The sequence below is a fragment of the Aulostomus chinensis genome, chromosome 23 (assembly GCF_037954235.1).
Source record: "Aulostomus chinensis isolate RoL2024-O1b breed Wild chromosome 23, RoL_Achi_v1.0, whole genome shotgun sequence".
NCBI lineage: Eukaryota > Metazoa > Chordata > Actinopteri > Syngnathiformes > Aulostomidae > Aulostomus > Aulostomus chinensis.
In genome coordinates, this window is record NC_141342.1 from 12,708,299 (window position 1) to 12,722,665 (window position 14,367).

The following is a 14,367-nucleotide window of genomic DNA, read 5'->3' on the forward strand; positions in this document are numbered from 1 at the left end:
GAAGTAGTTCATTATTTCCGGCTGACTCCCATCTCAATTTTCATCCTGAATCATTGATAGTATCATCTATTTTGACTCTTCTATCTCCACCTGCTGTGAAATTTCCTTCTTGTTCCAGCACAGATCAGCTCAGCTGCCAAAATGTTATTATTGCTATTACTCACTCATCTGAATCAGCTGATGTATGACTCGACTCAAACGTCTCGATCAGCGTGAACTTACTGCTGTGGAGGTCAGGTGTGTAGGCCTTGACGTTCAGAATTCCCGTAATTCCTTGTCGGATTATGATGTTTCCACCTCCGTCCCTCTTCCTCATCTCAAATACTCCTCTGACCCTCGTGTCTGATACATACAGGTAGTCTGTAAGACAAGCATAGAATGTTAATAGTAATGGCACGTGCAACAAGATTTTAAGAAAAAATACAAGATAAACAGACAATGCCCTGAGCTGTTATACTACAATGATATTAACAAAGCACAAACTAGGCAGATGAATGCATAAAATAATGTGCATTTAATGTAAAAATATTTTTTTAAACTCCCAAATAAGGTTTTTTTGGGACATTGTTTGGGCTTAAAATTGTTGTTCTATCAAAACAAGGCAGCACATAAACCAGAAAACCATCATATGATGGGTTCACTTAAAAAAAAATGAAGAAAGTACAAATAATATGGATAATATAAAGACATAAATGACTTATGTTGGTTAGGCTACAGTATTTAATTTATTTTGAATACTAATGTTGTTATATTCAATTTCAATTATTGTTTATCTGTTTTAAGAACATTTTTATCTGTTTTGGGAAAGGTTAAAACAAAAGTGCTGATAGTGCTCAGAACAATGAATATTGCTCCGAATAATGTTCCCCCATGTCTTCCTTCACTGTATTCATCTGTTTTTGCAAATGAACTCTGAGTTGTGCGCATCTTGAATCGTACGATGTGCAGTATGTGCGATACACACTGGGTCCAGAATCAGACCTGAATAAATGGTTAGAGAATAGGGTTGAGTGATCTGGCCGATATTGCTGAATGTCTGTCTGTCATATCCTTCTATGCCAATGTGACCGATCTGGTCCAGCAGAGAATCCACCCAGTACAGTCTGTCCATCCTGTCAGACGCAGGGAACAGAGAGTTTAAATATGTGAATCCTGCAATCCACATAACATACTTAGTTCTTAGAAAAATTCACTGAGATTGCATTATAATCCTGCAGATTGTCTCTGTACTTACATGTAGTCAACAGCCAGTCCATATGGCTGTCCCAGAGTTGTGTTGACCAGAGGAACAGCGTTGCTACCATCAGTGAAGCCTCTCATAATGACTGCTGGACGATACCAGTCAGACCAGAACAAGTAGCTGTGGATCAACCATTTCGGACACACAAAGGGACAGATTAGTTCAGTTAAATCAAATGAGTGATCAATGTTTACAATACATTAAGCATAACATCTCAGTTTGGTTTTTTGCAGCAACATTCATGGATTGCGCAGAGGCCCTGAGAAGCAAGTGAGATAAAAATCTACGGGTTTGAGTCTGTTCTAGTCTCCCCGATTGTGATTTAAGAACAGGTGGGAAAAAGTTCTGAATAAAGAAGAAAGTCCACTCATTCTTGTATATTTGCTAAGTTCCTCTTTATGTCCATTTTCGGTCCACTATTTGCCTCAAGTATTTTGGAAAAAATGTACTTTTCCCACAGATTTGGGTGAGACAGTGGACATTTTTCAAGTAAAACCAAGCTAACAGCTAATTCATTTGCTAACAGACTATTGCTATTTTTCCAGCCATTTCTTTTTTGTGAGTATTATTTTACAGACTTTTTCGAACATCTAACAGCAAACAGGCTGCACGGTGGTGCAGTGGTCAGCACTGTCGCCTCACAGCAAGAAGGTTCGGGGTTTGAGCCCCGGCTCGGACACGGGATGTTTCTGTGCGAGTCTGCATGTTCTCCCTGTTCCTGTGTGGGTTCTCTCTGGTACTCCAGCTTCCTCCCACAGTCCAAAGACATCAAGAGGGGACGAGGCTGATTGATACTCTAAATTGACTGGAGGTGTGACTGTGAGTGTGAATGGTTGTTTGTCTCTATGTGTTGGCCCTGTGATGGACAGAGTGAACCCCGCCTCTCGCCCGTAGCCGCTGGGATAGACGTTATACAAACATTACATCGAAGTCTAATTTAGCTTTTTTGTAGTCATATAACATGAATAGCTTCTAATTCCTCTCCCTTCTTTCCCGGAACATTTTATTTGGGTGGAGAAACTCACCATCAAACAATCAATCACCTCAAATAAATGTGAATACTCACCCTGCGCTTGGATGCACTGCAATTCCTTTTGGGTACCTCAATCCAGTCAAAATATCACGCCTTGACTTGTCTGTAACTCTGAAGGCTACCACCGACTTGTAAGTGCTTGTGGTCCAAAATAAAACTTTGGATGTCCAGTCGTAGGCCATGGCATCAACCGTTCCGACTCTGTAGCCTGTTAAAATCTGCTGAACTAAGAAGGGAGCCAGAAATGTATTTATTTTACCCAGCTGCATAGTGACATGATTTTTTAATACAACAATAAAACGCAGAACCTATATTATCATAAGTTATGGATTAACTGACCTTTATTCTAGACAACATTGCACTTAAATATAAGAACGTACCGGTGCCATTGAGGTTTGACTTGTAGACAAGACCTCTGGACCTGTCATTGTAGAATAGAGTCTCCTCATTCCCATCGAACTCCACAGCAGAGCCGGAAAAAGACGTTCCAAGCCCTGTGAGAGGAAGGGTGATGTCCTCCTGGAGGGAAATGTTCAGGGGGATTCCTCGCACCCCCAGAGACGTAGCCAACAACAAGTAGTCCTTCACCTCTGTTCAAAAACACCGTTGCAGTCTTAAACCATAAATGTCAATCACGTTTTATTGTATAGATTTCAAAAGCAGCTAAAGAAACATACTGTAGCATGTCCGACGATCTGGTTGCAAGTCGTAACCATGGCGACATTTGCAGCGGAAGCCCAGACCATCATTGTCGGTGCGATGACTCAAGACACAAATGTGCTGACATCCGCCATTGTGTCTGCCGCAAGGGTTCATCACTAAGAAGGAGCAAGACATGCTGGGGTGGTTGACCTTGTTGTCTTTTACATCAAAGTTTAATTATTTACTGAGCTATGGCATGAAATCCAAAGAGGATAAACACTGGAACACCCCTAATTCCTACCAAAAGGTTGTAAAACAGTGTGTGAGACCACAACATGTCCTGGTCGCTTTGTGGTACGATAGAGGAGTGTTGGGTTGCTGCCATTGAAGCGGTTGGCTCTCACCACGCCCATTTTGGTCCAATCAGTAAAGAACACATGGTTCTCAAACACAGCAATTCCAAAAGGATGTGGCGCTTGGATGCCACCACTGAGGACTGTTTTCCTGAGGAATGAAAACACCATAAAGAGGCCATCACTTACAGCACCATTGAGTGTAGAAACATCATGCTTTGACTTCATGGTTCTAGAATCCAAATTTAACCTGGCTACGACATTTAAAGCGTAATCTTTACCTGTCCAAACCGCTGTATGTGACCGTTTCCACAGTGTCAAAGTGGCTGTCAGACCAGTAGACCCTCTGGGTGATGATATCCAAGGTAATTCCGGTTGGTGTTCCAAGCCTGTTCTTCACAAGCTCCACACGGTTACTGCCATCCATGAAGGCGCGTTCTAGCTTCATCTGCTCATTGGCAATACCCATGTCTGTAAAGAACATGTAACTGCAAACAAATGCACAAGGCACAATTAGCCACAATGAACAGTTCAACTATATGATGCTTGGAGACTTTACAGTTCTTAATAAGATTCAGTTCATTACCAGTAACAAAATGTATCTATGATGTTTCACTGGTTTGGACAAAGGCTACATTAATGAAAGATCCCCTCCAAATATCTATCACAGCAAAGAAAAACACTCTACATGCTGTAGACCCTAATGTAGACCTGAAATGTTTGGGTTTTTTTTTAATGATATTTCTTTCATTAAAACCATTAAATTGCAACACATTCCTTTGCCTTTAATAAAAAAAAAAAAAAAGCAGGATTGAAAAAATATATCTATTTATTTCACAAATCTAAACTGCAGGAAACAAGACTTTTTTCTACTTAAATGGAATTTGTTCTCAGTATTCTCCCCCCAGGAGGTTTCAAGTTTCGAGATTTTATTTTTTGTACACTGAACATTGCACAAGGATTCCAAACCATATGTGACATCACAAATCACGCGCATGTGCCTGCCTCTTAAAAAATAAGTCTTTCAAGAAGCTCCCATTATGTCTACACTGGGAAGCTCAAAAATTCAACGGTTAGACCAAGAAGGAGAAAAAAAGCTGGAACCCACCCCACTGTAGGGTCCAGGGAGAGACCATGAGGAGTCTGCAGGTTTTCAGCCACTAATGTAACGCGATTCCCTCCGTCAAAGTCACACATGTCAATGCGCTCCATCATGGCCTCTAAAACATAGAGTTTGAAGTTGATCCAGTCCACAGCAAGGTTCTGGACATTATGGACCGCAGCTGTCAAAACCTCCTTAATTTCACCGCCATTATAGTTGGTAGAATACACCTTGGAAGATAATGAAAGATATTGGGATGAATGGGTTTTCATTTCAACTGACTAGACTAGCGGAGAACGCTGTCGGCTTTTATCAATAATCCAGACAGACCTTCTTTGCATACGTATCACTCCAGAAGACTGTGCTGCTGTGCCAGTGGTACGCCACGCCTACAGTGTAACCTTTGCCCTGAGAAGATACCAGGGTTCTGACGAAGCGCCCGTGTATGTCAGCCATCATCACGTCTGTCCCGTCAGTAAAAATGAGCTGCGGCATTCCACCTGTGAAACAAGTTTCAGAATCACTTGGTTGTACTAAGCTAATAGTGTTATGCCTCTGCAGCAGCAAAACCCGTGGGCCACGTGCATTATGTATTTGGGATCCTTGCATATATTCCATTCTTGTTGATGCTATATCTATGGAAAACAAGGACGGAATTGTGCATGCCACTGTGACAGGCATGGATTATAGAGGCATCGAACTATAATGCAGTATTTCTACTTCCTCAAATATCACTATCAAATATAACCCCATCCTCTTGTAAACTACAGGGCAGTCCTGAGATATGTTACCTTGACATTTGACCACCAAAATCTTTTCATTTCATCTTATGGTCCCAGTGGGCATTTATGCCAAATATGAAGAAATTCCCTCAAGGCGTCCCGAGGTACAGCATTCGCATGAAAGGGTTGTATGGTTGTATGGATAAGAATAACCTAAATGTAACAACTCTGGCCCACAGCTGGGAGGCATGAGACTAGTACAATGTATTTTACTAACGTTAACTAAAAGCTGTTAGCTACAAAGACAATTCTTCGATAGGTGTGCTGTAGGGTAGTTTTGAGTTATTTCTTTTGCCTTGGCTAACAATATTAAATGTTCTTGTTCTCCTCAGGTTGGCCAAACTATAAGCAGAAATGTGAATGTAGAATGATGGATAGTTTTTTTGTGTTTAATAAAGTAATATAATAGTCACAGTTTATTCCGTAGAAGTCCGAGCTTCCCATAGTTTCCAAGTCACACCCTTGAACAAAGACTTAGTTGTCGTAGATCCATATGACATGGAGGTGTCACTGCCGCGCCTCTACCTGACACATTGGCCTTGCAGACGTGACCCTGCTCCAGGAAGTAGCCGTCTGCACATCCACACCGGTGTGTTCCAGGCCGATCTTCACACAGCTGGTCACAGATGCCCCAGATCTGACAGTCATCGTAGTCTGAGAAATAAAAGTTTACTTAGGCCTAAAGGTGAGGACACCTTTGTTGTTCGGGCACCATGAAATGAATGTGGCTATTGCTGTTTTTTTAAGACAAACTCACATTTCGAACTGAAGAAACCACAGGGTAGAAGGTTTCTGAATATGTTTTCAGTGGGTGTAAAACCCTTTCTACTGACAAATGTGTTTTCAACCGAAAAATACATCAGCGCTCACTCACCAACGCAGGAACGGCTGTCATTGGCAATTATGTAACCATCAGGGCAGTAGCAAGTGCCACCTTGAGGAGACACGTGGCACAGATATTCACAGCTCAAGGCTGAGCAGCGGTCCAAGCCTGCGAACGAGATTGTGAAATATTAAGATCATTGACGCGTCTTAAGTTTCAATGCAAGGTAAACCAGCTTCCCCTGGGCAGCCTGTAAAAACACTGTAAAGTTTTACTGTCATCAACTGAATTCAGAGGCCATTAGCAGTTCTCCTCCGGTTTACTACCGGAAAAAAGGTAATTTTTTAACCAAGCACATGTGAAGATAGCAATAAAATTAAACCTGTGACGCTGTTATCATATCACAACCTCAACACCTACCTCCCTTAAAACATTTATAATCAAAAATGAAAACCCTTGCACTTAACTTTACAACCTCATAAAAGTCCTTTTAAGTATGGACATTCTACAGCTGATCACGCTACGAAATTTTAATCAAACCTAATGGGCCCATCATGCTAGATAAGGACATGCAATCATAACTGACAGGTGTACATGCAGTAGTCTTGTAATTTTTCGGTGTTTTAGAGACCGATGAGTCTATATTTCGCAAAGGTGAAAACCGAAAAGCTTTTACTCACTGCAGGTTTGGTGAGCTGTGGAGTTGGTCTCGTCTGTTTCTCCAGGACAGTCCGCTTTACCATCACATACTTTTCCAACTGGTATACAAACTGTTGAGCCCGGACATCCCCACTCCCCTGGGTAGCAATCTCGAGAGTTACTGTCTAATAAGAGAAGAAATGAACTGAATTGTATGGAGGCATATTGTCTGGAGAAGCAGAAGTATATGCTTAGTTAGTGCTTCACTTTAATCAGTGTTTGGACAAAAGTCATCTCTTTTTCTGTTGTGTTTTTATTCATTTGAATACAAACGCATCCTCAGCAATTTATTGAAAAGGAAAAACCGATATCGACAAAGAAATTCGAACTCTAAAACCACATTCTCACCACATCCTCTCTCATCACTGTAGTCCCCACAGTCGTTGAACTGGTCACACACCCAGCGTTGAGGGATACAACGGCCACTAGAACACGTGAACTCACTGCCACTACAGCTTTGGTACACTGAGGAATGAACAGGGGGGAAGTCAGTTGGGTTTAACATAAATATAAGAATTTCAATAGCTTTCCAGAACTTCACAAACACAATTGCCCTTGATGCAAATATTGGATGCTACATTGTTCTCTCTGTAGTTTATCAGTCCTTGCACTTGTGATCTAAGGTGATATGAAGGAGATGAGTTATTTTAGAAATCATTAAACGGCGCAGCATTGTGGCGCAAAGAGTTGAACCCTTGGTGAAACTCAGTGGTCTCGGCCCTTACCACAGCCTTGCTCGTCGCTGTTGTCCCCACAGTCATCCCAGTGGTCGCACACAAAGGAATGTGGAATGCAGTAGCCATTTGCACACTGGTACTGGTGGATTGGACAGTGCTGATTTGCTGCAAATAATAATTAAAACATACACACACAATTAACAAGAGCCATATGGTGTTTTAAAAAGTTTGACTGAAACAACTGCAATCCGTGTATTGCCCAGTTAAGTTTCAATTCCTGGTAGAGCAAAACAGAATCTAGAAGAACCCACGGGTACAAAGGTTGTGGTATTACTGCCCCTGGCAACTATTTTCCTAACGCCATAAAATATACAATTAAGTGAATAATATGCATTCCTTAACCCAGTTCACACATTGCCTAGCACAGCATTTCTGGCGCGAGTCACCCGATGTCCAAACATTATTTCCCACCTCACCTTTCGCTTTGTTTATGGTTCCACCGCGAAAAAAATTCCAACGTCCAAACATTAGTTCCCCCCCTCACAGGGGGGAAAAGGGGAGGCACAGAGCCTTAGCCTTCAGCTCACTCAAATTTAAATAAAACAAACACCATACAATCGTGTCACTGTTTCCAAGGTGGATACACTTATGATGTGAGCTACACTGAGGCTGCTGCTGAGTAGTTAGGATTTTTAACCCTCTCTGTTGTAAGATTCAGCTTAAAACTGGCATGACGGCAACTGGGGGTGACGGCCGCTTTCTGGTATCTTAAGATGAACACACTGCTACAATAGCTGTGTCCATCTAGACATGCCTGAAGGAGAATACTGTAATCACCTGAGAGAGAAAAAAAAGATCCTTCGAGTTGACAGGATTTAATGTCAGGAAAAAAAATTCTCTGCTTTCAAAAATTAACGTACACCCCCCCCCCCCCCCCCCCCAAAAAAACCAACTGAATAAATGAGATACATCAAAATCCCAATCATACTTGTTTACCTGAATCCAGCTTTGTTTCAACTTTGGTTTGAAACTTTTGGAGAGAGTCACTGACCCACCTCCTAAGGATATGGAAGCATGATGATGATGAGGCCGAATAGCACGATAGGCTACTCCTCCATGCAGATCGCACACTGGCAACCTTCCATTTTTATTTTTTGGAAAAGTGGATGGTATTTATTCAGAAAAACAAGTTTTGTTCTCTCTTCAGGTTCATGCATTAAGCCTCTGAGCGCAAAACTGAGTAGGTGTTTGTTTTGCATTTTCAAATGTATGATAATTACTGGTGAGAAAAGCTTGACTCATAAATGAAGGGCCCCCAAAAATAGCTATAAACGTCTTTGTATGTAAACATTAAGGATTCTTTGAAGTTACATGGTTGATTGATTTAATGTGGTCTGTATGTGTGCTGAGGAAGGGTCAAATGGAAATTCACTCATTTTCCCTATTGACACACCGAGGTTGGTTGTGATTCTACTCACTGCAGTTGAACTCATCAGAGCCATCTCGGCAGTCCTGCACCCCATTGCACTTCTGAGAGTTGCTGTAACAGGCCCCATTAGCGCATGTCTTCTCGTTGCAACTTGGGTAGTCTGCAAAAAGACACACACTTTCTGGTACTCTTTCAAATGACGCCAACAGAGTGAGCGAATAAAAAATATCTTAAATTGTTGATCGGGAATTGTAGGGTCCAGATGTGCCAAACTCTTACTGCAGCTGTTTTCATCAGAGTTGTCCACGCAGTCTTTCACGTGGTCGCATCTGTATTTGCTGGGGATACACTGGCCCTCCTGGCAGGTGAACTGGTCAGGGCTGCAGGTTCGTTCACCTGCGCCAAGAGCGTGTGGTAGTGTTTCTTTACAAACCGGTGAGCTACTTGTTTGCATGGATGAATTATATATTTGGTTTCATTCAAACTCACCGCATTCATTCATCATCAATGTCAACATCATTCAACATCTATTATTTTAATGAAAAAAAAAATGATCTGGTTCACAAAAGAGCTGCTACCATTGGGTGGTTTTGACTATGAAAAAGGATAGACTCTCCTGATGTTCTTCTAGAAGTGAGAAAAAAAAAATCCGAGCATTCCTTGCTGATCTATTCATCTCCTTTTCTATGTACATATGGTGCCTTACAGCATTAATGCATATTGCAATTGCACTGGAATATGAGGCACATATTTCTTCTAATTTCTATATTTGATGACAGCAGAAGGCTCTTCTCCCGAGTATTTATCTGATTCGGAATAAAAAACAAAACAAAACAAAAGCCGGCTATTTCCTTCTTTCCCTCCTTTACAACAGCCCATAGACAGTCAGTGTATACCACATGTTCTTTGTTCATCCGAGCCGTCCGCGCAGTCTTCTTCGCCATCGCAGACAAATCCCGTTGAGATGCATTCACCACTTGTAACACACTTAAATTCTTGCGAGGTGCAAGATGGAGGTGCTGCCGTGAAGAACATAACAAGGGGAAAGGTAACGTGAAATTTAAGTTTTTAGCAATTTAATTTGTTCTTCCCAGTCATCACAGGGATGAATATCATGTATCGTGGCATAGCCTAGTGAAATGTAGCCTATCATAGCGCACCCTATTGTATCGTAGCGTATCTGTGTGGTTCATTTATCATAAAACGTATTCGTCTGACACCCCAGTGACTTTGCACTCACGGCAGTTTAGCTCGTCTGAGTCATCTGTGCAGTCTTTAGTTCCGTCACACCTCCACACGATGTTTATGCATTGTCCACTTGTACACTGAAACTCGCCACTACCACAGCTTCCTGCAGGGAAGCACACAGACACAGACAGTTGCATGTCTTTCATGGGCTTGTTCGGCAGTTTTTTTTTAATGACTTGTGGCCATGTCCACATTCAATTCTGTTTGCAACACATAAAACGATTCATTAACATCACACAGTTTGATCCTGACTGCAGGTTTATGACAGCAGTTAACGACAGCAGTGGCTTGTGTTATTTCTTGTGTGCAGTATTTCAACCTCAGATCATGTGATTTCGCCTTAACAGAATAGTTAATCCTTCACCATGGATGAACGGTCCATTTTATGACCTTGGATCATATGAACCAATCACATCGATCATTTATGTCTAAATCCACGCACTTTTTTGATCTCTTCTGCATTTGTAACTACTTCTTAGTTCCATAGTTAAGTGAGGAAGAGGACCAACAGTTGAAATTCATTCAGAAGTGGGAAAAAAAGCTATTTTATACAAATGTACACCATTATTCCTTGAGTATGTTATCAAACACAGTCCAGTGTAGTCACATGTTTTAGTACATCTTTACAAAAGTCAGTCATTTTTGATTGCATTGAACTTGAACATTTTTTTTGTCTATTCAGGCAGGTTGAATTTACAAGAGACACTTTCAAATTTTTGTTTCTTAAAGATTTTAAACGTAATACGTTCATAAAAGTTAAGTCCGATACTGTGACTGCATTCATAGCTCAGCTCCAGCTGCAGACAGATGGCAAATTTAAGAAAAATAATAATAAATACAGATGTTTCCACACAGAATACAAGTGTTACTGAATGTTTGGAAATGATGGGAAACTCAACCCAGTTTCAGAGCTATGAGTTGGACAGCGCTGCTCCTACTTCAGTTCTACTGAGCTCACCAGAACTCAGGGGTGATCTTCATCCTCTTAACAGAGTTCCACAAACTTGTGGAATCTACCAGTGTATCTAAACACCTTAAAAAGAAGTTGTGTCTCTTTTCCTTTGCCACCTGCCTGTTGTTATTGACCGTTATGGAATACTTTCATTCTTCATATATCAACATATTCATTACCAAAAAAAATGTAGAGTTCTAAATAAAAAGTATAAACTTACCCTGAGCTAGCTGAACTCCTTGGGTCAGCAGAAGGAGAGAGACAAACTGAAGACCTTTAAGGTCCATAACTGAGCGCTTGGACGTCTCGCTCTACACTGTTCAGGTGTGCGACAAAACATTCACACTCATGCTAAATCTGCAACCTAGTGTGTTTTACCAAATGAACCAGAGGACAGTACCTATAGGACAGAGATGTTTAACCCAGAGCAACCAGCAAACCAATAATGTGTCATGGAGTAATACAGCTTTTTATGACTCGCTCTCTACATAAACTTCATCTAAGATTAACTTTTACCTGTTGGTAGTTGTGTGTATCAGCAAGAAAAATTGACTGCTCTTTTCTTCTCTAAAAATGCAGCACGTTGCACAAAACCGGGGTAATTATAGTTCCTGAAATCCAATGTCACTTTTATTATTTCTTCACCCGCGTACAAAGTATCTGCACCGAACAGAAGCATCAACACGTTTTATATATTTCACAAATAAGAAAAACACACTTTGTTGGCTTTCTTTTCAAGTTGTTTTAAATTGAAATGGAGTGTGGGGTCTTTCTGTGTGGAGTCTCCATGTTCTCCCTGTTCCTGTGTGGGTTCTCTCTGGTACTCCAGCTTCCTCCCACAGTCCAAAGACATCAAGAGGGGACGAGGCTGATTGATACTCTAAATTGACCGTAGGTGTGACTGTGAGTGTGAATGGTTGTCTGTTTCTATGTGTTGGCCCTGTGATGGACTGGTGACCCATCCAGGGTGAGCCCACCTCCCGCCCGAAGGCTGCTGAGATAGGCTCCTGCACACACCCCCAAACCCATGACCCTTAATAGGATAAGTGGTAGAAAATGGATGGATGGATTTTTGATTGAAGGCACAGATTAACGAATGTCATGTGGTGCAAATATTACCTCCTGCATCCATGCAGCTAGAGACCACATGCCTACTAGATATTATGTTGGCATACATGAGGTGAACCAAAAACAGAATGATTATAATGTGAATCAAATGATGATTGTTACAATAGGATTACTCTCTGTAACCACTGGGAGGCGCTATGACTTATATTCAACCAGAGCCCTAATCGAGAGAGTTCGACCAACTCAAATCATGGGCGCCATGTTTGCTACCAACGCCAGATGATTCTCCCAACCTAACTTCACATAGCAGATATGCTACATTGATATAAACCGCTTATCTTCACTATTAACAAGCCTATAAATGTTATTGTCAACGTCTGTCATTATGTAACAGGCTCTCACTTAAATAACCCAGCGTGTACTTAACTTAAATATCTTGAATGGCCTGTAAAATGCATTGTAGCTCAATCAATCATTTAATCACGAAGTTGTATAACTTTTTAGTCTGTTCATACATCGCCGAAAAAAGGTTGAAATTACGATACATATATACACACACACACATATATATATATATAATATTCTGTAGTTTACCTACCTACGGTAGCGCCTCATGTTCTCAGCCTTCAGTCTCGATTACTAGCTCACTAGCATAAGGCTAGCTTGAGGCTATCGTTAAGTCTTGGTAAACTTCATTCATCCTTTATTTCTAAAGCGATGCAAGGAGTTTTTGAGAGCAATAATATGAATAAATGATGATGTGACGTTACATTTCCAATGTAAATTCTTCACAAAAGTCAAAGAGAGCACTTGACATTTACCTCACACAACATGGAGAAATCAGTTGGTGTCCATTGTTTTCTCCGAACCTTCGGCTCCCATAACCTCCTCCGTGTGTTTGTTTTTTTTGTTTTGCTTTGTTTTTTTTGTCACGGGGAAAACGATGCATTTGTTTCTGCCCCGTTCTTCGATTGGCATTTTTGATTATTGGTGGAAGTTGATTCTTGCTAATTTATTCAAGTAGAAAACTGATCTCTGATATTCTCTTTACTATGTGTATGATTGGATGAATATTGGTTAAAGGTAGTGAACATGGCGCCCATAAAACATGTGACCGCCTCTGAACCAATCGCATGACAGAATTGTTCTGAAGGCTCGAACTCTCTCTATGTACGGCTCTGAATTCAGCGAGCAGGGGTCTTGGGGCCAGTGCTCTCAGGAAACCCGAAGTTCGGAAAAACTCCGACAATGTGGAGTCAAGTGACGCACATTAAGTTTCTTGCTCTATGGTGAAATATCAAAATTGTCCCCTTCGCCATGGTAACACCATTAAGCAAGTTTTGATATAAACCTGGTTATGCGCTCAGATAAGCACATGGAAGTGTTAAAAACCCGTATATCAGGTGGCACCGTGATTAATCAGCCCCAAAATTTGATGGGTTCTTTGGCCTGTAGTATATAGACTAGTACACTCATCCACATTTTTTGCTGAATGTCAGCATGGGGGGTTTTGCAGAGAGACAGACAGACTGACAGGCAGGTGGACACCACTAAAAACCTTCTTTTCTTGATAATGGAGACATCATTTAGAGTCATAACTCCTATTTTACAATGTGACACCTTGCCTCAGCCGATCACCATAACTGCATTGTTGCATAAAGCTATGTTGCTCTGTGGCAAAAGGAAAAAAAAACAAACACACACACACAACTGTGCCCAGACAAAAAAAAAAATCTTAATGAATAATTTTACCCTCCTTGTAAACTGGAGTGAAGCCTCACAGTTGTAGCTGAATAATCCCTTGAGCAACATTCAATAGATTCTGGTTTGAGAATCTGGGAAGTATTTCGTAACATGTAATGGGACAGTGGTGCAGTGGTCAGCACTGTGGCCTCACAGCAAGAAGGTTCAGGGTTCGAGTCCCGGCTCCATCACAGGATCTTTCTGTGTGGAGTCTCCATGTTCTCCCTGTTCCTGTGTGGGTTCTCTCCGGTACTCCAGCTTCCTCCCACAGTCCAAAGACATCAAGAGGGGACGAGGCTGATTGATACTCTAAATTGACCGTAGGTGTGACTGTGAGTGTGAATGGTTGTCTGTCTCTATGTGTTGGCCCTGTGATAGACTTGTTACCCGTCCAGGGTGAACCCCACCTCTTGCCCGTAGCCGCTAGGATAGGCCCCAGCTCCCCCATGACCCTTAACAAGTGGAAGACAATGGATGTATTGGGGGCAAAGATTTTTACTGTAAAATCTACAATTACAGTAAATGAAAGGAAATCAATCAAAAGGATGGAAAGCAAACTGGTTTTCATCACTAATG

The 14,367-nt window shown here is 41.4% G+C and overlaps 1 protein-coding gene across 1 annotated transcript in view; it reads right to left on the bottom strand.

Moving 5' to 3' along the window:
• lrp2b (low density lipoprotein receptor-related protein 2b) overlaps positions 1 to 14,239 on the bottom strand; it is a 40,100-nt gene extending 25,861 nt beyond the window's left edge. Inside the window, exons 1-20 of the mRNA XM_086196369.1 lie at positions 14,206 to 14,239; positions 10,021 to 10,131; positions 9,677 to 9,799; positions 9,060 to 9,176; positions 8,830 to 8,940; positions 7,400 to 7,516; positions 7,023 to 7,139; positions 6,656 to 6,799; positions 6,027 to 6,143; positions 5,678 to 5,806; positions 4,701 to 4,870; positions 4,377 to 4,600; positions 3,550 to 3,756; positions 3,217 to 3,419; positions 2,951 to 3,091; positions 2,654 to 2,863; positions 2,307 to 2,499; positions 1,235 to 1,360; positions 982 to 1,112; positions 223 to 360 (exon numbers count right to left, since the gene is read on the bottom strand). Of these exons, the coding sequence (XP_086052495.1) occupies positions 223 to 360; positions 982 to 1,112; positions 1,235 to 1,360; positions 2,307 to 2,499; positions 2,654 to 2,863; positions 2,951 to 3,091; positions 3,217 to 3,419; positions 3,550 to 3,756; positions 4,377 to 4,600; positions 4,701 to 4,870; positions 5,678 to 5,806; positions 6,027 to 6,143; positions 6,656 to 6,799; positions 7,023 to 7,139; positions 7,400 to 7,516; positions 8,830 to 8,940; positions 9,060 to 9,176; positions 9,677 to 9,799; positions 10,021 to 10,131; positions 14,206 to 14,239 (2,863 nt within the window). The remainder of the gene's footprint in view (positions 1 to 222; positions 361 to 981; positions 1,113 to 1,234; positions 1,361 to 2,306; positions 2,500 to 2,653; positions 2,864 to 2,950; positions 3,092 to 3,216; positions 3,420 to 3,549; positions 3,757 to 4,376; positions 4,601 to 4,700; positions 4,871 to 5,677; positions 5,807 to 6,026; positions 6,144 to 6,655; positions 6,800 to 7,022; positions 7,140 to 7,399; positions 7,517 to 8,829; positions 8,941 to 9,059; positions 9,177 to 9,676; positions 9,800 to 10,020; positions 10,132 to 14,205) is intronic.
• Between the last annotated feature and the right edge of the window lie 128 nt (positions 14,240 to 14,367).